Source organism: Oscarella lobularis, chromosome 8, assembly GCF_947507565.1.
Source record: "Oscarella lobularis chromosome 8, ooOscLobu1.1, whole genome shotgun sequence".
Classification (NCBI taxonomy): domain Eukaryota; kingdom Metazoa; phylum Porifera; class Homoscleromorpha; order Homosclerophorida; family Oscarellidae; genus Oscarella; species Oscarella lobularis.
The window spans coordinates 2,415,878-2,440,645 of NC_089182.1; the positions used below are offsets into that span (position 1 = coordinate 2,415,878).

General features: G+C 31.4%; 1 protein-coding gene across 1 annotated transcript in view; it reads left to right on the forward strand.

The window, feature by feature from the left end:
- Positions 1 to 24,768, forward strand: part of LOC136190004 (KICSTOR complex protein SZT2-like) — a 55,622-nt gene that overhangs the window by 1,353 nt on the left and 29,501 nt on the right. The window contains exons 9-11 of the mRNA XM_065978078.1: positions 54 to 78; positions 123 to 204; positions 273 to 362. Of these exons, the coding sequence (XP_065834150.1) occupies positions 54 to 78; positions 123 to 204; positions 273 to 362 (197 nt within the window). The remainder of the gene's footprint in view (positions 1 to 53; positions 79 to 122; positions 205 to 272; positions 363 to 24,768) is intronic.

Sequence of the window (24,768 nt, forward strand, 5' to 3'; positions counted from 1 at the left end):
GTAAACTATTGGTATTTTTACGTTTCCCAATACGTTTATGTCTTCTAATTAAGAGTTTCTCTGAAAATGCGGATCCAGGTGAGCTAGATCCTCATGTGCGCTAGTCTAACAATTTCTCATAGCTCCCATGAACTTGTATCAGCTTGGGATGCTGGTGGACTCGATACAGTGTTTCTCTCAGCCCGCTCAGCAAAGGGCGAATTGGTTAGAAAACCCCTTAGGGATTTTTTAGCATGCGTCCCCCTTACTCTTACTCTTTCGTTTCGGAATAGCTCCGGATTTTACTTTGAAGGGCACAAATTGCTCGCCCAGTCAATGCGCAAAAAGTATCAGGAAGAAAAGCTGAATGCAACGATGATGAGGTACAGCCAATAATATGACCAGGGTTCTGCCTACTGTACATGGGTCGGCATGGGTCGGCCCTGATCCTCACTCGCCTATCGCCGACAGATACTACTAAAACATTATGAAAGCTCGTAGCTTACAATAATTACAGCCGGATACATCGTCCAAAACAAATTTAAGGACCTAAGAATCAAAGATTAGGCCCTCAATTTAATGTTGAGGCTCTAAGAATCAAAGATTAGTCCCTCATTTTAATATTGAGGCTCTAAGAATCAAAGATTAGGTCCTCAATTTGATATTTAGGCCCAAAGAATCAAATATTAGGTCCTCAATTTGATATTTAGGCCCTATGAATCAAAGATTAGGCACTCAATTTAATATTTAGGCTCTAAGAATCAAAGATTAGGCCCTGAATTTAATACTATGCTTTTAGAATCAAAGATTTGGTGCTCAATTTAATATTAAGGCCTTTAGAATCAAAGATTAAGTCCTCAATTTAATATTTAGGCCCTATGAATCAAAGATTAGCCACTCAATTTAATATTTAAGCCCTATGAATCAAAGATTAGGACCTCAATTTAATACTTAGGCCTTTAGAATCAAAGATTAGGTCCTCAATTTAATATTTAGGCCCAATGAATAAAAGATTATGCCCTCAATTTAATATTTAGGCTTTTAGAATCAAAGATTAGGCCCTCGATTTAATATGTAGGCGTTTAGAATGAAAGATTAGGCCCTCAATTTAATATTTAGGCCCTATGAATCAAAGATTAGGCCCTCAATTTAATATTTAAGTCTTTCCAATCAAAGATTAGGCCCTCAATTTAATATTTAGGCCTTTAGATTCAAAGATTAGGCCCTCAATTTAATATTTAGGCTTTTAGAATCAAAGATTAGGCCCTCGATTTAATATTTAGGCCTTTAGAATGAAGGATTAAGCCCTCAATTTAATATTTAGGCTCTTTGAATGAAAGATTAGCCCCTCAATTTAATATATAGGCCTTTAGAATCAAAGATTAGGTCCTCAATTTAATATTTAGGCCCTATGAATCAAAGATTAGGCCCTCAATTTAATATATAGGCCTTTAGAATCAAAGATTAGGTCCTCAATTTAATATTTAGGCCCTATGAATCAAAGATTAGGCCCTCAATTTAATATTTAGGCCCTATGAATCAAAGATTAGGCCCTCAATTTAATATTTAGGCCCTATGAATCAAAGATTAGGCCCTCAATTTAATATTTAGGCTTTTAGAATCAAAGATTAGGCCCTCGATTTAATATTTAGAATGAAAGTTTAGGCTCTCAATTTAATATAAGGGCCTTTCGAATCAAAGATTAGGCCCTCAATTTTATATTTAGTCTTTTAGAATCAAAGGTTTGCGCTCAATTTAATAATTAGGCCTTTAGAATCAAAGATTAGGTCCTCAATTTAATATTTAGGCCCTATGAATCAAAGATTAGGCCCTCAATTTAATATAAGGGCCTTTCGAATCAAAGATTAGGCCCTCAATTTAATATTTAGGCTTTTAAAATCAAAGATTAGGCCCTCGATTTAATATTTAGGCTTTTAAAATCAAAGATTAGGCCCTCGATTTAATATTTAGGCCTTTAGAATCAAAGATTAAGTCCTCAATTTAATATTTAGGCCCAATGAATGAAAGATTAGGCCCTCAATTTAATATTTAGGCTTTTAGAATCAAAGATTAGGCCCTCGATTTAATGTTTAGGCCTTTAGAATGAAAGATTAGGCCCTCAATTTAATAGTTAGGCCCTATGAATCAAAGATTAGGCCCTCAATTTAATATTTAGGCCTGTAGAATCAAAGATTAGGCCCTCAATTTAATATATAGGCCTGTAGAATCAAAGATTAGGCCCTCAATTTAATATATAGGCCTTTAGAATGAAAGATTAGGTCCTCAATTTAATATTTAGGCCCTATGAATCAAAGATTAGGACCTCAATTTAATATTTAGGCTTTTAGAATCAAAGATTAGGCCCTCAATTTAATAGTTAGGCCCTATGAATCAAAGATTAGGCCCTCAATTTAATATTTAGGCCTGTAGAATCAAAGATTAGGCCCTCAATTTAATATATAGGCCTTTAGAATGAAAGATTAGGTCCTCAATTTAATATTTAGGCCTTATGAATCAAAGATTAGGCCCTCAATTTAATTTTTAGGCTCTATGAATCAAAGATTGGGCCCTCAATTTAATATTTAGGCCCTATGAATCAAAGATTAGGCCCTCAATTTAATATTTAGGCTTTTAGAATCAAAGATTAGGCCCTCGATTTAATATTTAGAATGAAAGTTTATGCTCTCAATTTAATATAAGGGCCTTTCGAATCAAAGATTAGGCCCTCAATTTTATATTTAGTCTTTTAGAATCAAAGGTTTGCGCTCAATTTAATATTTAGGCCTTTAGAATCAAAGATTAGGTCCTCAATTTAATATTTAGGCACTAGGAATCAAAGATTAGGACCTCAATTTATTATTTAGGCTTTTAGAATCAAAGATTAGGTCCTCAATTTAATATTTAGGCTCTATGAATGAAAGATTAGGCCCTCAATTTAATATTTAGGCTTTTAGAATGAAAGATTAGGCCCTCAATTTAATATTTATGCCCTATGAATCAAAGATTAGGCCCTCAATTTAATATTTAAGTCTTTCCAATCAAAGATTAGGCCCTCAATTTAATATTTAGGCCTTTAGATTCAAAGATTAGGCCCTCAATTTAATATTTAGGCTTTTAGAATCAAAGATTAGGCCCTCGATTTAATATTTAGGCCTTTAGAATGAAGGATTAAGCCCTCAATATAATATTTAGGCTCTTTGAATGAAAGATTAGCCCCTCAATTTAATATATAGGCCTTTAGAATCAAAGATTAGGTCCTCAATTTAATATATAGGCCTTTAGAATCAAAGATTAGGTCCTCAATTTAATATTTAGGCCCTATGAATCAAAGATTAGGCCCTCAATTTAATATATAGGCCTTTAGAATCAAAGATTAGGTCCTCAATTTAATATTTAGGCCCTATGAATCAAAGATTAGGCCCTCAATTTAATATTTAGGCCTTTAGAATCAAAGATTAGGCCCTCAATTTAATATAAGGGCCTTTCGAATCAAAGATTAGGCCCTCAATTTAATATTTAGGCTTTTAAAATCAAAGATTAGGCCCTCAATTTAATATTTAGTCCTTTAGAATCAAAGATTAAGTCCTCGATTTAATATTTAGGCCCTATGAATCAAAGATTAGGCCCTCAATTTAATATTTAAGTCTTTCCAATCAAAGATTAGGCCCTCAATTTAATATTTAGGCCTTTAGATTCAAAGATTATGCCCTCAATTTAATATTTAGGCTTTTAGAATCAAAGATTAGGCCCTCGATTTAATATTTAGGCCTTTAGAATGAAGGATTAAGCCCTCAATTTAATATTTAGGCTCTTTGAATGAAAGATTAGCCCCTCAATTTAATATATAGGCCTTTAGAATCAAAGATTAGGTCCTCAATTTAATATTTAGGCCCTATGAATCAAAGATTAGGCCCTCAATTTAATATTTAGGTCCTATGAATCAAAGATTAGGCCCTCAATTTAATATTTAGGCCTTTAAAATTAAAGATTAAGTCCTCAATTTAATATTTAGGCCCCATGAATCAAAGATTAGCTCCTCAATTTAATATTTAGGCCCTATGAATCAAAGATTAGGCCCTCAATTTAAGATTTAGGCCCTATGAATCAAAGGTTAGGCCCTCAATTTAATATTTAGGCTTTCAGAATCAAAGATTAGGCCCTTGATTTAATATTTAGAATGAAAGTTTAGCCTCTCAATTTAATATAAGGGCCTTTCGAATCAAAGATTAGGCCCTCAATTTTATATTTAGTCTTTTAGAATCAAAGGTTTGCGCTCAATTTAATATTTAGGCCTGTAGAATCAAAGATTAGGTCCTCAATTTAATATTTAAGCCCTATGAATCAAAGATTAGGACCTCAATTTAATATTTAGGCTTTTAGAATCAAAGATTAGGTCCTCAATTTAATATTTAGGCCCAATGAATGAAAGATTAGGCCCTCAATTTAATATTCAGGCTTTTAGAATCAAAGATTAGGCCCTCGATTTAATGTTTAGGCCTTTAGAATGAAAGATTAGGCCCTCAATTTAATATTTATGCCCTATGAATCAAAGATTAGGCCCTCAATTTAATAGTTAGGCCCTATGAATCAAAGATTAGGCCCTCAATTTAATATTTAGGCCTGTAGAATCAAAGATTAGGCCCTCAATTTAATATATAGGCCTTTAGAATGAAAGATTAGGTCCTCAATTTAATATTTAGGCCTTATGAATCAAAGATTAGGCCCTCAATTTAATATTTAGGCTTTTAGAATCAAAGATTAGGCCCTCGATTTAATATTTGGAATGAAAGTTTAGGCTCTCAATTTAATATAAGGGCCTTTCGAATCAAAGATTAGGCCCTCAATTTTATATTTAGTCTTTTAGAATCAAAGGTTTGCGCTCAATTTAATATTTAGGCCTTTAGAATCAAAGATTAGGTCCTCAATTTAATATTTAGGCTCTATGAATCAAAGATTAGGCCCTCAATTTAATATTTAGGCTTTTAGAATCAAAGATTAGGCCCTCGATTTAATGTTTAGGCCTTTAGAATGAAAGATTAGGCCCTCAATTTAATATTTATGCCCTATGAATCAAAGATTAGGCCCTCAATTTAATATTTAGGCCCTATGAATCAAAGATTAGGCCCTCAATTTAATATTTAGGCCTGTAGAATCAAAGATTAGGTCCTCAATTTAATATTTAGGCTCTATGAATCAAAGATTAGGCCATCAATTTAATATTTAGGCCTTTAGAATAAAAGATTATGCTCCCAATTAAATATTTAAGACTTTAGAATCAAAGATTAGGTCCTCAATTTAATATTTAGGCCCTATGAATCAAAGATTAAGCCCTCAATTTAATATTTAGGTCTTTCGAATCAAAGATTAGGCCCTGAATTTAATACTATGTTTTTAGAATCAAAGATTTGGCGCTCAATTTAATATTAAGGCCTTTAGAATCAAAGATTAGGCTCTCAATTTAATATTTAGGCCTTTAGAATCAAAGATTATGTCCTCAATTTAATATTTAAGTCTTGTGAATCAAAGATTAGGCCCTATATTTAATATTTAGGTCCTATGAATCAAAGATTAGGCCCTCAATTGAATATTTAAGTCTTTCCAATCAAAGATTAGGCCCTCAATTTAATATTTAGGCCTTTAGATTCAAAGATTAGGCCCTCAATTTAATATTTAGGCTTTTAGAATCAAAGATTAGGCCCTCGATTTAATATTTAGGCCTTTAGAATGAAGGATTAAGCCCTCGATTTAATATTTAGCTTCTTTGAATGAAAGATTAGCCTCTCAATTTAATATATAGGCCTTTAGAATCAAAGATTAGGTCCTCAATTTAATATTTAGGCCCTATGAATCAAAGATTAGGCCCTCAATTTAATATTTAGGCCCTATGAATCAAAGATTAGGCCCTCAATTTAATATTTAGGCCCTATGAATCAAAGATTAAGCCCTCAATTTAATATTTGGGCCCTATGAATGAAATATTAGGCCCTCAATTTAATATTTAGTCTTTTAGAATCAAAGGTTTGCGCTCAATTTAATATTTAGGCCTTTAGAATCAAAGATTAGGTCCTCAATTTAATATTTAGGCCCTATGAATCAAAGATTAGGACCTCAATTTAATATTTAGGCTTTTAGAATCAAAGATTAGGTCCTCAATTTAATATTTAGGCCCAATGAATGAAAGATTAGGCCCTCAATTTAATATTTAGGCTTTTAGAATCAAAGATTAGGCCCTCGATTTAATGTTTAGGCCTTTAGAATGAAAGATTAGGCCCTCAGTTTAATGTTTATGCCCTATGAATCAAAAATTAGGCCCTCAATTTAATATTGAGGCTTTTAGAATCAAAGATTAGGCCCTCGATTTAATGTTTAGGTCTTTAGAATGAAAGATTAGGCCCTCAGTTTAATATTTATGCCCTTTGAATCAATGATTAGGCCCTCAATTTAATATTTAGGCCCTATGAATCAAAGATTAGGCCCTCAATTTAATATTTAGGCCTGTTGAATCAAAGATTAGGTCCTCAATTTAATATTTAGGCCCTATGAATCAAAGATTAGGCCCTCAATTTAATATTTAGGCCTTTAGAATCAAAGATTATGCTCCCAATTAAATATTTAGGCCCTATGAATCAAAGATTAAGTCCTCAATTTAATATTTAGGCCCCATGAATCAAAGATTAGCTCCTCAATTTAATATTTAGGCCCTATTAATCAAAGATTAGGACCTCAATTTAATATTTAGGCCCTATGAATCAAAGATTAGGCCCTCAATTTAATATTTAGGCCTGTTGAATCAAAGATTAGGTCCTCAATTTAATATTTAGGCCCTATGAATCAAAGATTAGGACCTCAATTTAATATTTAGGCCCTATGAATCAAAGATTAGGCCCTCAATTTAATATTTAGGCCCTATGAATCAAAGATTAGGCCCTCAATTTAATATTTAGGCTTTTAGAATCAAAGATTAGGCCCTCGATTTAATATTTAGAATGAAAGTTTAGGCTCTCAATTTAATATAAGGGCCTTTCGAATCAAAGATTAGGCCCTCAATTTTATATTTAGTCTTTTAGAATCAAAGGTTTGCGCTCAATTTAATATTTAGGCCTTTAGAATCAAAGATTAGGTCCTCAATTTAATATTTAGGCACTATGAATCAAAGATTAGGACCTCAATTTATTATTTAGGCTTTTAGAATCAAAGATTAGGTCCTCAATTTAATATTTAGGCCCTATGAATGAAAGATTAGGTTCTCAATTTAATATTTAGGCTTTTAGAATGAAAGATTAGGCCCTCAATTTGATATTTATGCCCTATGAATCAAAGATTAGGCCCTCAATTTAATATTTAAGTCTTTCCAATCAAAGATTAGGCCCTCAATTTAATATTTAGGCCTTTAGATTCAAAGATTAGGCCCTCAATTTAATATTTAGGCTCTTTGAATGAAAGATTAGCCCCTCAATTTAATATATAGGCCTGTAGAATCAAAGATTAGGTCCTCAATTTAATATTTAGGCCCTATGAATCAAAGATTAGGCCCTCAATTTAATATTTAGGCTTTTAGAATCAAAGATTAGGCCCTAGATTTAATGTTTAGGCCTTTAGAATGAAAGATTAGGCCCTCAATTTAATATTTATGCCCTATGAATCAAAGATTAGGCCCTCAATTTAATATTTAGGCCCTATGAATCAAAGATTAGGCCCTGAATTTAATATCTGGCCTGTTGAATCAAAGATTAGGTCCTCAATTTAATATTTAGGCCCTATGAATCTAAGATTAGGCCCTCAATTTAATATTTAGGCCTTTAGAATCAAAGATTTTGCTCCCAATTAAATATTTAAGACTTTAGAATCAAAGATTAGGTCCTCAATTTAATATTTAGGCCCTATGAATCAAAGATTAGGCCCTCAATTTAATATTTAGGCTTGTAGAATCAAAGATTAGGTCCTCAATTTAATATTTAGGCCCTATGAATCAAAGATTAGGACCTCAATTTAATATTTAGGCTTTTAGAATCAAAGATTAGGTCCTCAATTTAATATTTAGGCCCAATGAATGAAAGATTAGGCCCTCAATTTAATATTTAGGCTTTTAGAATCAAAGATTAGGCCCTCGATTTAATGTTTAGGCCTTTAGAATGAAAGATTAGGCCCTCAATTTAATAGTTAGGCCCTATGAATCAAAGATTAGGCCCTCAATTTAATATTTAGGCCTGTAGAATCAAAGATTAGGCCCTCAATTTAATATATAGGCCTGTAGAATCAAAGATTAGGCCCTCAATTTAATATTTAGGCTTTTAGAATCAAAGATTAGGCCCTCAATTTAATATCTGGCCTGTTGAATCAAAGATTAGGTCCTCAATTTAATATTTAGGCCCTATGAATCTAAGATTAGGCCCTCAATTTAATATTTAGGCCTTTAGAATCAAAGATTATGCTCCCAATTAAATATTTAAGACTTTAGAATCAAAGATTAGGTCCTCAATTTAATATTTAGGCCCTATGAATCAAAGATTAGGCCCTCAATTTAATATTTAGGCTTGTAGAATCAAAGATTAGGTCCTCAATTTAATATTTAGGCCCTATGAATCAAAGATTAGGACCTCAATTTATTATTTAGGCTTTTAGAATGAAAGATTAGGTCCTCAATTTAATATTTAGGCCCTATTAATGAAAGATTAGGCCCTCAATTTAATATTTAGGCTTTTAGAATGAAAGATTAGGCCCTCAATTTAATATTTATGCCCTATGAATCAAAGATTAGGCCCTCAATTTAATATTTAAGTCTTTCCAATCAAAGATTAGGCCCTCAATCTAATATTTAGGCTTTTAGATTCAAAGATTAGGCCCTCAATTTAATATTTAGGCTCTTTGAATGAAAGATTAGCCCCTCAATTTAATATATAGGCCTTTAGAATCAAAGATTAGGTCCTCAATTTAATATTTAGGCCTGTAGAATCAAAGATTAGGTCCTCAATTTAATATTTAGGCCCTATGAATCAAAGATTAGGACCTCAATTTATTATTTAGGCTTTTAGAATGAAAGATTAGGTCCTCAATTTAATATTTAGGCCCTATTAATGAAAGATTAGGCCCTCAATTTAATATTTAGGCTTTTAGAATGAAAGATTAGGCCCTCAATTTAATATTTATGCCCTATGAATCAAAGATTAGGCCCTCAATTTAATATTTAAGTCTTTCCAATCAAAGATTAGGCCCTCAATCTAATATTTAGGCTTTTAGATTCAAAGATTAGGCCCTCAATTTAATATTTAGGCTCTTTGAATGAAAGATTAGCCCCTCAATTTAATATATAGGCCTTTAGAATCAAAGATTAGGTCCTCAATTTAATATTTAGGCCTTTAGAATCAAAGATTAGGTCCTCAATTTAATATTTAGGCCCTATGAATCAAAGATTAGGACCTCAATTTAATATTTAGGCTTTTAGAATCAAAGATTAGGTCCTCAATTTAATATTTAGGCCCAATGAATAAAAGATTAGGCCCTCAATTTAATATTTAGGCTTTTAGAATCAAAGATTAGGCCCTCGATTTAATGTTTAGGCCTTTAGAATGAAAGATTAGGCCCTCAATTTAATATTTATGCCCTATGAATCAAAAATTAGGCTCTCAATTTAATAGTTCGGCCCTATGAATCAAAGATTAGGCCCTCAATTTAATATTTATGCCCTATGAATCAAAGATTAGGCCCTCAATTTAATATTTAGGCCTGTAGAATCAAAGATTAGGCCCTCAATTTAATATATAGGCCTTTAGAATGAAAGATTAGGTCCTCAATTTAATACTTAGGCCTTTTGAATCAAAGATTAGGCTCTCAATTTAATATTTAGGCCCTATGAATCAAAGATTAGGCCCTCAATTTAATATTTAGGCCCTATGAATCAAAGATTAGGCCCTCAATTTAATATTTATGCCCTATGAATCAAAGATTAGGCCCTCAATTTAATATTTAGGCCCTATGAATCAAAGATTAGGCCCTCAATTTAATATCTGGCCTGTTGAATCAAAGATTAGGTCCTCAATTTAATATTTAGGCCCTATGAATCTAAGATTAGGCCCTCAATTTAATATTTAGGCCTTTAGAATCAAAGATTATGCTCCCAATTAAATATTTAAGACTTTAGAATCAAAGATTAGGTCCTCAATTTAATATTTAGGCCCTATGAATCAAAGATTAGGCCCTCAATTTAATATTTAGGCCTGTAGAATCAAAGATTAGGTCCTCAATTTAATATTTAGGCCCTATGAATCAAAGATTAGGACCTCAATTTAATATTTAGGCCTGTAGAATCAAAGATTAGGTCCTCAATTTAATATTTAGGCCCTATGAATCAAAGATTACGCCCTCAATTTAATATTTAGGCCTTTAGAATCAAAGATTATGCTCCCAATTAAATATTTAAGACTTTGGAATCAAAGATTAGGTCCTCAATTTAATATTTAGGCCCTATGAATCAAAGATTAGGCCCTCAATTTAATATTTAGGCCTGTAGAATCAAAGATTAGGTCCTCAATTTAATATTTAGGCCCTATGAATCAAAGATTAGGACCTCAATTTAATATTTAGGCCTGTAGAATCAAAGATTAGGTCCTCAATTTAATATTTAGGCCCTATGAATCAAAGATTAGGCCTTCAATTTAATATTTAGGCCTTTAGAATCAAAGATTATGCTCCCAATTAAATATTTAAGACTTTAGAATGAAAGATGAGGTCCTCAATTTAATATTTAGGCCCTATGAATCAAAGATTAGGCCCTCAATTTAATATTTAGGTCTTTCGAATCAAAGATTAGGCCCTGAATTTAATACTATGTTTTTAGAATCAAAGATTTGGCGCTCAATTTAATATTAAGGCCTTTAGAATCAAAGATTAGGCTCTCAATTTAATATTTAGGCCTTTAGAATCAAAGATTAGGTCCTCAATTTAATATTTAAGTCTTATGAATCAAAGATTAGGCCCTCAATTTAATATTTAGGTCCTATGAATCAAAGATTAGGCCCTCAATTGAATATTTAAGTCTTTCCAATCAAAGATTAGGCCCTCAATTTAATATTTAGGCCTTTAGATTCAAAGATTAGGCCCTCAATTTAATATTTAGGCTTTTAGAATCAAAGATTAGGCCCTCGATTTAATATTTAGGCCTTTAGAATGAAGGATTAAGCCCTCAATTTAATATTTAGGCTCTTTGAATGAAAGATTCGCCCCTCAATTTAATATATAGGCCTTTAGAATCAAAGATTAGGTCCTCAATTTAATATTTAGGCCTGTAGAATCAAAGATTAGGTCCTCAATTTAATATTTAGGCCCTATGAATCAAAGATTAGGCCCTCAATTTAATATTTAGGCCTTTAGAATCAAAGATTAGGCCCTCAATTTAATATAAGCGCTTTTCGAATCAAAGATTAGGCCCTCAATTTAATATTTAGGCTTTTAAAATCAAAGATTAGGCCCTCGATTTAATATTTAGGCCTTTAGAATCAAAGATTATGTCCTCGATTTAATATTTAGGCCTTTAGAATGAAAGATTAGGTCCTCAATTTAATATTTAGGCCTTATGAATCAAAGATTAGGCCCTCAATTTAATATTTAGGCCCTATGAATCAAAGATTAGGCCCTCAATTTAATATTTAGGCCCTATAAATCAAAGATTAGGCCCTCAATTTAATATTTAGGCTTTTAGAATCAAAGATTAGGCCCTCGATTTAATATTTAGATTGAAAGTTTAGGCTCTCAATTTAATATAAGGGCCTTTCGAATCAAAGATTAGGCCATCAATTTTATATTTAGTCTTTTAGAATCAAAGGTTTGCGCTCAATTTAATATTTAGGCCTTTAGAATCAAAGATTAGGTCCTCAATTTAATATTTAGGCCCTATGAATCAAAGATTAGGACCTCAATTTAATATTTAGGCTTTTAGAATCAAAGATTAGGTCCTCAATTTAATATTTAGGCTCTATGAATGAAAGATTAGGCCCTCAATTTAATATTTAGGCTTTTAGAATGAAAGATTAGGCCCTCGATTTAATGTTTAGGCCTTTAGAATGAAAGATTAGGCCCTCAATTTAATATTTATGCCCTAAGAATCAAAGATTAGGCCCTCAATTTAATATTTATGCCCTATGAATCAAAGATTAGGCCCTCAATTTAATATTTAGGCCTGTAGAATCAAAGATTAGGTCCTCAATTTAATATTTAGGCTTTTAGAATCAAAGATTAGGCCCTCGATTTAATATTTAGATTGAAAGTTTAGGCTCTCAATTTAATATAAGGGCCTTTCGAATCAAAGATTAGGCCCTCAATTTTATATTTAGTCTTTTAGAATCAAAGGTTTGCGCTAAATTTAATATTTAGGCCTTTAGAATCAAAGATTAGGTCCTCAATTTAATTTTTAGGCCCCATGAATCAAAGATTAGCTCCTCAATTTAATATTTAGGCCCTATGAATCAAAGATTAGGCCCTCAATTTAAGATTTAGGCCCTATGAATCAAAGATTAGGCCCTCAATTTAATATTTAGGCTTTCAGAATCAAAGATTAGGCCCTCGATTTAATATTTAGAATGAAAGTTTAGCCTCTCAATTTAATATAAGGGCCTTTCGAATCAAAGATTAGGCCCTCAATTTTATATTTAGTCTTTTAGAATCAAAGGTTTGCGCTCAATTTAATATTTAGGCCTGTAGAATCAAAGATTAGGTCCTCAATTTAATATTTAAGCCCTATGAATCAAAGATTAGGACCTCAATTTAATATTTAGGCTTTTAGAATCAAAGATTAGGTCCTCAATTTAATATTTAGGCCCAATGAATGAAAGATTAGGCCCTCAATTTAATATTTAGGCTTTTAGAATCAAAGATTAGGCCCTCAATTTAATATTTATGCCCTATGAATCAAAGATTAGGCCCTCAATTTAATATTTAGGCCTGTAGAATCAAAGATTAGGCTCTCAATTTAATATATAGGCCTTTAGAATGAAAGATTAGGTCCTCAATTTAATACTTAGGCCTTATGAATCAAAGATTAGGCCCTCAATTTAATATTTAGGCCCTATGAATCAAAGATTAGGCCCTCAATTTAATATTTAGGCCCTATGAATCAAAGATTAGGCCCTCAATTTAATATTTAGGCCTTTAGAATCAAAGATTAAGTCCTCAATTTAATATTTAGGCCCCATGAATCAAAGATTAGCTCCTCAATTTAATATTTAGGCCCTATGAATCAAAGATTAGGCCCTCAATTTAATATTTAGGCCCTATGAATCAAAGATTAGGCCCTCAATTTAATATTTAGGCTTTTAGAATCAAAGATTAGGCCCTCGATTTAATGTTTAGGCCTTTAGAATGAAAGATTAGGCCCTCAATTTAATATTTATGCCCTATGAATCAAAGATTAGGCCCTCAATTTAATATTTAGCCCCTATGAATCAAAGATTAGGCCCTCAATTTAATATTTAGGCCTGTTGAATCAAAGATTAGGTCCTCAATTTAATATTTAGGCCCTATGAATCTAAGATTAGGCCCTCAATTTAATATTTAGGCCTTTAGAATCAAAGATTATGCTCCCAATTAAATATTTAAGACTTTAGAATCAAAGATTAGGTCCTCAATTTAATATTTAGGCCCTATGAATCAAAGATTAGGCCCTCAATTTAATATTTAGGCTCTATGAATCAAAGATTAGGCCCTCAATTTAAGATTTAGGCCCTATGAATCAAAGATTAGGCCCTCAATTTAATATTTAGGCTTTCAGAATCAAAGATTAGGCCCTCGATTTAATATTTAGAATGAAAGTTTAGCCTCTCAATTTAATATAAGGGCCTTTCGAATCAAAGATTAGGCCCTCAATTTAATATTTAGGCTTTTAGAATTAAAGATTAGGCCCTCGATTTAATATTTAGAATGAAAGTTTAGGCTCTCAATTTAATATAAGGGCCTTTCGAATCAAAGATTAGGCCCTCAATTTTATATTTAGTCTTTTAGAATCAAAGGTTTGCGCTCAATTTAATATTTAGGCCTTTAGAATCAAAGATTAGGTCCTCAATTTAATATTTAGGCTCTATGAATCAAAGATTAGGCCCTCAATTTAATATTTAGGCTTTTAGAATCAAAGATTAGGCCCTCGATTTAATGTTTAGGCCTTTAGAATGAAAGATTAGGCCCTCAATTTAATATTTATGCCCTATGAATCAAAGATTAGGCCCTCAATTTAATATTTATGCCCTATTAATCAAAGATTAGGCCCTCAATTTAATATTTAGGCCTGTAGAATCAAAGATTAGGTCCTCAATTTAATATTTAGGCCCTATGAATCAAAGATTAAGCCCTCAATTTAATATTTAGGTCTTTCGAATCAAAGATTAGGCCCTGAATTTAATACTATGTTTTTAGAATCAAAGATTTGGCGCTCAATTTAATATTAAGGCCTTTAGAATCAAAGATTAGGCTCTCAATTTAATATTTAGGCCTTTAGAATCAAAGATTATGTCCTCAATTTAATATTTAAGTCTTATGAATCAAAGATTAGGCCCTCAATTTAATATTTAGGTCCTATGAATCAAAGATTAGGCCCTCAATTGAATATTTAAGTCTTTCCAATCAAAGATTAGGCCCTCAATTTAATATTTAGGCTTTCAGAATCAAAGATTAGGCCCTCGATTTAATATTTAGAATGAAAGTTTAGCCTCTCAATTTAATATAAGGGCCTTTCGAATCAAAGATTAGGCCCTCAATTTAATATTTAGGCTTTTAGAATTAAAGATTAGGCCCTCGATTTAATATTTAGAATGAAAGTTTAGGCTCTCAATTTAATATAAGGGCCTTTCGAATCAAAGATTAGGCCCTCAATTTTATATTTAGTCTTTTAGAATCAAAGGTTTGCGCTCAATTTAATATTTAGGCCTTTAGAATCAAAGATTAGGTCCTCAATTTAATATTTAGGCTCTATGAATCAAAGATTAGGCCCTCAATTTAATATTTAGGCTTTTAGAATCAAAGATTAGGCCCTCGATTTAATGTTTAGGCCTTTAGAATGAAAGATTAGGCCCTCAATTTAATATTTATGCCCTATGAATCAAAGATTAGGCCCTCAATTTAATATTTATGCCCTATTAATCAAAGATTAGGCCCTCAATTTAATATTTAGGCCTGTAGAATCAAAGATTAGGTCCTCAATTTAATATTTAGGCCCTATGAATCAAAGATTAAGCCCTCAATTTAATATTTAGGTCTTTCGAATCAAAGATTAGGCCCTGAATTTAATACTATGTTTTTAGAATCAAAGATTTGGCGCTCAATTTAATATTAAGGCCTTTAGAATCAAAGATTAGGCTCTCAATTTAATATTTAGGCCTTTAGAATCAAAGATTATGTCCTCAATTTAATATTTAAGTCTTATGAATCAAAGATTAGGCCCTCAATTTAATATTTAGGTCCTATGAATCAAAGATTAGGCCCTCAATTGAATATTTAAGTCTTTCCAATCAAAGATTAGGCCCTCAATTTAATATTTAGGCCTTTAGATTCAAAGATTGGGCTCTCAATTTAATATTTAGGCCTTTAGAATCAAAGATTAAGTCCTCAATTTAATATATAGGCCCTATGAATCAAAGATTAGGCCCTCAATTTAATATTTAAGTCTTTCCAATCAAAGATTAGGCCCTCAATTTAATATTTAGGCCTTTAGATTCAAAGATTAGGCCCTCAATTTAATATTTAGGCTTTTAGAATCAAAGATTAGGCCCTCGATTTAATATTTAGGCCTTTAGAATGAAGGATTAAGCCCTCAATTTAATATTTAGGCTCTTTGAATGAAAGATTAGCCCCTCAATTTAATATATAGGCCTTTAGAATCAAAGATTAGGTCCTCAATTTAATATTTAGGCCTTTAGAATCAAAGATTAGGTCCTCAATTTAATATTTAGTCCCTATGAATCAAAGATTAGGACCTCAATTTAATATTTAGGCTTTTAGAATCAAAGATTAAGTCCTCAATTTAATATTTAGGCCCAATGAATAAAAGATTAGGCCCTCAATTTAATATTTAGGCTTTTAGAATCAAAGATTAGGCCCTCGATTTAATGTTTAGGCCTTTAGAATGAAAGATTAGGCCCTCAATTTAATATTTATGCCCTATGAATCAAAAATTAGGCTCTCAATTTAATAGTTCGGCCCTATGAATCAAAGATTAGGCCCTGAATTTAATATTTATGCCCTATGAATCAAAGATTAGGCCCTCAATTTAATATTTATGCCCTATGAATCAAAGATTAGGCCCTCAATTTAATATTTATGCCTTATTAATCAAAGATTAGGCCCTCAATTTAATATTTAGGCCTGTAGAATCAAAGATTAGGTCCTCAATTTAATATTTAGGCCCTATGAATCAAAGATTAAGCCCTCAATTTAATATTTAGGTCTTTCGAATCAAAGATTAGGCCCTGAATTTAATACTATGTTTTTAGAATCAAAGATTTGGCGCTCAATTTAATATTAAGGCCTTTAGAATCAAAGATTAGGCTCTCAATTTAATATTTAGGCCTTTAGAATCAAAGATTATGTCCTCAATTTAATATTTAAGTCTTATGAATCAAAGATTAGGCCCTCAATTTAATATTTAGGTCCTATGAATCAAAGATTAGGCCCTCAATTGAATATTTAAGTCTTTCCAATCAAAGATTAGGCCCTCAATTTAATATTTAGGCCTTTAGATTCAAAGATTGGGCTCTCAATTTAATATTTAGGCCTTTAGAATCAAAGATTAAGTCCTCAATTTAATATATAGGCCCTATGAATCAAAGATTAGGCCCTCAATTTAATATTTAAGTCTTTCCAATCAAAGATTAGGCCCTCAATTTAATATTTAGGCCTTTAGATTCAAAGATTAGGCCCTCAATTTAATATTTAGGCTTTTAGAATCAAAGATTAGGCCCTCGATTTAATATTTAGGCCTTTAGAATGAAGGATTTTGCCCTCAATTTAATATTTAGGCTCTTTGAATGAAAGATTAGCCCCTCAATTTAATATATAGGCCTTTAGAATCAAAGATTAGGTCCTCAATTTAATATTTAGGCCTTTAGAATCAAAGATTAGGTCCTCAATTTAATATTTAGGCCCTATGAATCAAAGATTAGGACCTCAATTTAATATTTAGGCTTTTAGAATCAAAGATTAGGTCCTCAATGTAATATTTAGGCCCAATGAATAAAAGATTAGGCCCTCAATTTAATATTTAGGCTTTTAGAATCAAAGATTAGGCCCTCGATTTAATGTTTAGGCCTTTAGAATGAAAGATTAGGCCCTCAATTTAATATTTATGCCCTATGAATCAAAAATTAGGCTCTCAATTTAATAGTTCGGCCCTATGAATCAAAGATTAGGCCCTGAATTTAATATTTATGCCCTATGAATCAAAGATTAGGCCCTCAATTTAATATTTAGGCCTGTAGAATCAAAGATTAGGCCCTCAATTTAATATATAGGCCTTTAGAATGAAAGATTAGGTCCTCAATTTAATACTTAGGCCTTTTGAATCAAAGATTAGGTCCTCAATTTAATATTTAGGCCCAATGAATGAAAGATTAGGCCCTCAATTTAATATTTAGGCTTTTAGAATCAAAGATTAGGCCCTGAATTTAATATATAGGCCCTATGAATCAAAGATTAGGCCCTCAATTTAATATTTAAGTCTTTCCAATCAAAGATTAGGCCCTCAATTTAATATTTAGGCCTTTAGATTCAAAGATTAGGCCCTCAATTTAATATTTAGGCTTTTAGAATCAAAGATTAGGCCCTCGATTTAATATTTAGGCCTTTAGAATGAAGGATTAAGCCCTCAATTTAATATTTAGGCTCTTTGAATGAAAGATTAGCCCCTCAATTTAATATATAGGCCTTTAGAATCAAAGATTAGGTCCTCAATTTAATATTTAGGCCTTTAGAATCAAAGATTAGGTCCTCAATTTAATATTTAGGCCCTATGAATCAAAGATTAGGACCTCAATTTAATATTTAGGCTTTTAGAATCAAAGATTAAGTCCTCAATTTAATATTTAGGCCCAATGAATAAAAGATTAGGCCCTCAATTTAATATTTAGGCTTTTAGAATCAAAGATTAGGCCCTCGATTTAATGTTTAGGCCTTTAGAATGAAAGATTAGGCCCTCAATTTAATATTTATGCCCTATGAATCAAAAATTAGGCTCTCAATTTAATAGTTCGGCCCTATGAATCAAAGATTAGGCCCTGAATTTAATATTTATGCCCTATGAATCAAAGATTAGGCCCTCAATTTAATATTTATGCCCTATGAATCAAAGATTAGGCCCTCAATTTAATATTTATGCCTTATTAATCAAAGATTAGGCCCTCAATTTAATATTTAGGCCTGTAGAATCAAAGATTAGGTCCTCAATTTAATATTTAGGCCCTATGAATCAAAGATTAAGCCCTCAATTTAATATTTAGGTCTTTCGAATCAAAGATTAGGCCCTGAATTTAATACTATGTTTTTAGAATCAAAGATTTGGCGCTCAATTTAATATTAAGGCCTTTAGAATCAAAGATTAGGCTCTCAATTTAATATTTAGGCCTTTAGAATCAAAGATTATGTCCTCAATTTAATATTTAAGTCTTATGAATCAAAGATTAGGCCCTCAATTTAATATTTAGGTCCTATGAATCAAAGATTAGGCCCTCAATTGAATATTTAAGTCTTTCCAATCAAAGATTAGGCCCTCAATTTAATATTTAGGCCTTTAGATTCAAAGATTGGGCTCTCAATTTAATATTTAGGCCTTTAGAATCAAAGATTAAGTCCTCAATTTAATATATAGGCCCTATGAATCAAAGATTAGGCCCTCAATTTAATATTTAAGTCTTTCCAATCAAAGATTAGGCCCTCAATTTAATATTTAGGCCTTTAGATTCAAAGATTAGGCCCTCAATTTAATATTTAGGCTTTTAGAATCAAAGATTAGGCCCTCGATTTAATATTTAGGCCTTTAGAATGAAGGATTTTGCCCTCAATTTAATATTTAGGCTCTTTGAATGAAAGATTAGCCCCTCAATTTAATATATAGGCCTTTAGAATCAAAGATTAGGTCCTCAATTTAATATTTAGGCCTTTAGAATCAAAGATTAGGTCCTCAATTTAATATTTAGGCCCTATGAATCAAAGATTAGGACCTCAATTTAATATTTAGGCTTTTAGAATCAAAGATTAAGTCCTCAATTTAATATTTAGGCCCAATGAATAAAAGATTAGGCCCTCAATTTAATATTTAGGCTTTTAGAATCAAAGATTAGGCCCTCGATTTAATGTTTAGGCCTTTAGAATGAAAGATTAGGCCCTCAATTTAATATTTATGCCCTATGAATCAAAAATTAGGCTCTCAATTTAATAGTTCGGCCCTATGAATCAAAGATTAGGCCCTGAATTTAATATTTATGCCCTATGAATCAAAGATTAGGCCCTGAATTTAATATTTATGCCCTATGAATCAAAGATTAGGCCCTCAATTTAATATTTATGCCCTATTAATCAAAGATTAGGCCCTCAATTTAATATTTAGGCCTGTAGAATCAAAGATTAGGTCCTCAATTTAATATTTAGGCCCTATGAATCAAAGATTAAGCCCTCAATTTAATATTTAGGTCTTTCGAATCAAAGATTAGGCCCTGAATTTAATACTATGTTTTTAGAATCAAAGATTTGGCGCTCAATTTAATTTTAAGGCCTTTAGAATCAAAGATTAGGCTCTCAATTTAATATTTAGGCCTTTAGAATCAAAGATTATGTCCTCAATTTAATATTTAAGTCTTATGAATCAAAGATTAGGCCCTCAATTTAATATTTAGGTCCTATGAATCAAAGATTAGGCCCTCAATTGAATATTTAAGTCTTTCCAATCAAAGATTAGGCCCTCAATTTAATATTTAGGCCTTTAGATTCAAAGATTGGGCTCTCAATTTAATATTTAGGCCTTTAGAATCAAAGATTAAGTCCTCAATTTAATATATAGGCCCTATGAATCAAAGATTAGGCCCTCAATTTAATATTTAAGTCTTTCCAATCAAAGATTAGGCCCTCAACTTAATATTTAGGCCTTTAGATTCAAAGATTAGGCCCTCAATTTAATATTTAGGCTTTTAGAATCAAAGATTAGGCCCTCGATTTAATATTTAGGCCTTTAGAATGAAGGATTAAGCCCTCAATTTAATATTTAGGCTCTTTGAATGAAAGATTAGCCCCTCAATTTAATATATAGGCCTTTAGAATCAAAGATTAGGTCCTCAATTTAATATTTAGGCCTTTAGAATCAAAGATTAGGTCCTCAATTTAATATTTAGTTTCTATGAATCAAAGATTAGGACCTCAATTTAATATTTAGGCTTTTAGAATCAAAGATTTAGTCCTCAATTTAATATTTAGGCCCAATGAATAAAAGATTAGGCCCTCAATTTAATATTTAGGCTTTTAGAATCAAAGATTAGGCCCTCGATTTAATGTTTAGGCCTTTAGAATGAAAGATTAGGCCCTCAATTTAATATTTATGCCCTATGAATCAAAAATTAGGCTCTCAATTTAATAGTTCGGCCCTATGATTCAAAGATTAGGCCCTGAATTTAATATTTATGCCCTATGAATCAAAGATTAGGCCCTCAATTTAATATTTATGCCCTATGAATCAAAGATTAGGCCCTCAATTTAATATTTAGGCTTTTAGAATCAAAGATTAGGTCCTCAATTTAATATTTAGGCCCAATGAATAAAAGATTAGGCCCTCAATTTAATATTTAGGCTTTTAGAATCAAAGATTAGGCCCTCGATTTAATGTTTAGGCCTTTAGAATGAAAGATTAGGCCCTCAATTTAATATTTATGCCCTATGAATCAAAGATTAGGCCCTCAATTTAATATTTATGCCCTATGAATCAAAGATTAGGCCCTCAATTTAATATTTAGGCCCTATGAATCAAAGATTAGGCTCTCAATTTAATATTTAGGCCTGTTGAATCAAAGATTAGGTCCTCAATTTAATATTTAGGCCCTATGAATCTAAGATTAGGCCCTCAATTTAATATTTAGGCCTTTAGAATCAAAGATTATGCTCCCAATTAAATATTTAAGACTTTAGAATCAAAGATTAGGTCCTCAATTTAATATTTAGGCCCTATGAATCAAAGATTAGGCCCTCAATTTAATATTTAGGCTCTATGAATCAAAGATTAGGCCCTCAATTTAAGATTTAGGCCCTATGAATCAAAGATTAGGCCCTCAATTTAATATTTAGGCTTTCAGAATCAAAGATTAGGTCCTCGATTTAATATTTAGAATGAAAGTTTAGCCTCTCAATTCAATATAAGGGCCTTTCGAATCAAAGATTAGGCCCTCAATTTAATATTTAGGCTTTTAGAATTAAAGATTAGGCCCTCGATTTAATATTTAGAATGAAAGTTTAGGCTCTCAATTTAATATAAGGGCCTTTCGAATCAAAGATTAGGCCCTCAATTTTATATTTAGTCTTTTAGAATCAAAGGTTTGCGCTCAATTTAATATTTAGGCCTTTAGAATCAAAGATTAGGTCCTCAATTTAATATTTAGGCTCTATGAATCAAAGATTAGGCCCTCAATTTAATATTTAGGCTTTTAGAATCAAAGATTAGGCCCTCGATTTAATGTTTAGGCCTTTAGAATGAAAGATTAGGCCCTCAATTTAATATTTATGCCCTATGAATCAAAGATTAGGCCCTCAATTTAATATTTATGCCCTATTAATCAAAGATTAGGCCCTCAATTTAATATTTAGGCCTGTAGAATCAAAGATTAGGTTCTCAATTTAATATTTAGGCCCTATGAATCAAAGATTAAGCCCTCAATTTAATATTTAGGTCTTTCGAATCAAAGATTAGGCCCTGAATTTAATACTATGTTTTTAGAATCAAAGATTTGGCGCTCAATTTAATATTAAGGCCTTTAGAATCAAAGATTAGGCTCTCAATTTAATATTTAGGCCTTTAGAATCAAAGATTATGTCCTCAATTTAATATTTAAGTCTTATGAATCAAAGATTAGGCCCTCAATTTAATATTTAGGTCCTATGAATCAAAGATTAGGCCCTCAATTGAATATTTAAGTCTTTCCAATCAAAGATTAGGCCCTCAATTTAATATTTAGGCCTTTAGATTCAAAGATTGGGCTCTCAATTTAATATTTAGGCCTTTAGAATCAAAGATTAAGTCCTCAATTTAATATATAGGCCCTATGAATCAAAGATTAGGCCCTCAATTTAATATTTAAGTCTTTCCAATCAAAGATTAGGCCCTCAATTTAATATTTAGGCCTTTAGATTCAAAGATTAGGCCCTCAATTTAATATTTAGGCTTTTAGAATCAAAGATTAGGCCCTCGATTTAATATTTAGGCCTTTAGAATGAAGGATTAAGCCCTCAATTTAATATTTAGGCTCTTTGAATGAAAGATTAGCCCCTCAATTTAATATATAGGCCTTTAGAATCAAAGATTAGGTCCTCAATTTAATATTTAGGCCTTTAGAATCAAAGATTAGGTCCTCAATTTAATATTTAGTCCCTATGAATCAAAGATTAGGACCTCAATTTAATATTTAGGCTTTTAGAATCAAAGATTAAGTCCTCAATTTAATATTTAGGCCCAATGAATAAAAGATTAGGCCCTCAATTTAATATTTAGGCTTTTAGAATCAAAGATTAGGCCCTCGATTTAATGTTTAGGCCTTTAGAATGAAAGATTAGGCCCTCAATTTAATATTTATGCCCTATGAATCAAAAATTAGGCTCTCAATTTAATAGTTCGGCCCTATGAATCAAAGATTAGGCCCTGAATTTAATATTTATGCCCTATGAATCAAAGATTAGGCCCTCAATTTAATATTTATGCCCCATGAATCAAAGATTAGGCCCTCAATTTAATATTTATGCCCTATTAATCAAAGATTAGGCCCTCAATTTAATATTTAGGCCTGTAGAATCAAAGATTAGGTCCTCAATTTAATATTTAGGCCCTATGAATCAAAGATTAAGCCCTCAATTTAATATTTAGGTCTTTCGAATCAAAGATTAGGCCCTGAATTTAATACTATGTTTTTAGAATCAAAGATTTGGCGCTCAATTTAATATTAAGGCCTTTAGAATCAAAGATTAGGCTCTCAATTTAATATTTAGGCCTTTAGAATCAAAGATTATGTCCTCAATTTAATATTTAAGTCTTATGAATCAAAGATTAGGCCCTCAATTTAATATTTAGGTCCTATGAATCAAAGATTAGGCCCTCAATTGAATATTTAAGTCTTTCCAATCAAAGATTAGGCCCTCAATTTAATATTTAGGCCTTTAGATTCAAAGATTGGGCTCTCAATTTAATATTTAGGCCTTTAGAATCAAAGATTAAGTCCTCAATTTAATATATAGGCCCTATGAATCAAAGATTAGGCCCTCAATTTAATATTTAAGTCTTTCCAATCAAAGATTAGGCCCTCAATTTAATATTTAGGCCTTTAGATTCAAAGATTAGGCCCTCAATTTAATATTTAGGCTTTTAGAATCAAAGATTAGGCCCTCGATTTAATATTTAGGCCTTTAGAATGAAGGATTTTGCCCTCAATTTAATATTTAGGCTCTTTGAATGAAAGATTAGCCCCTCAATTTAATATATAGGCCTTTAGAATCAAAGATTAGGTCCTCAATTTAATATTTAGGCCTTTAGAATCAAAGATTAGGTCCTCAATTTAATATTTAGGCCCTATGAATCAAAGATTAGGACCTCAATTTAATATTTAGGCTTTTAGAATCAAAGATTAGGTCCTCAATTTAATATTTAGGCCCAATGAATAAAAGATTAGGCCCTCAATTTAATATTTAGGCTTTTAGAATCAAATATTAGGCCCTCGATTTAATGTTTAGGCCTTTAGAATGAAAGATTAGGCCCTCAATTTAATATTTATGCCCTATGAATCAAAAATTAGGCTCTCAATTTAATAGTTCGGCCCTATGAATCAAAGATTAGGCCCTGAATTTAATATTTATGCCCTATGAATCAAAGATTAGGCCCTCAATTTAATATTTAGGCCTGTAGAATCAAAGATTAGGCCCTCAATTTAATATATAGGCCTTTAGAATGAAAGATTAGGTCCTCAATTTAATACTTAGGCCTTTTGAATCAAAGATTAGGTCCTCAATTTAATATTTGGGCCCAATGAATGAAAGATTAGGCCCTCAATTTAATATTTAGGCTTTTAGAATCAAAGATTAGGCCCTCGATTTAATGTTTAGGCCTTTAGAATGAAAGATTAGGCCCTCAGTTTAATATTTATGCCCTATGAATCAAAAATTAGGCTTTCAATTTAATAGTTCGGCCCTATGAATAAAAGATTAGGCCCTCAATTTAATATTTATGCCCTATGAATCAAAGATTATGCCCTCAATTTAATATTTAGGCCTGTAGAATCAAAGATTAGGCCCTCAATTTAATATATAGGCCTTTAGAATGAAAGATTAGGTCCTCAATTTAATACTTAGGCCTTATGAATCAAAGATTAGGCCCTCAATTTAATATTTAGGCCTTATGAATCAAAGATTAGGCTCTCAATTTAATATTTAGGCCCTATGAATCAAAGATTAGGCCCTCAATTTAATATTTAGGCCTTTAGAATCAAAGATTAAGTCCTCAATTTAATATTTAGGCCCCATGAATCAAAGATTAGCTCCTCAATTTAATATTTTGGCCCTATGAATCAAAGATTAGGCCCT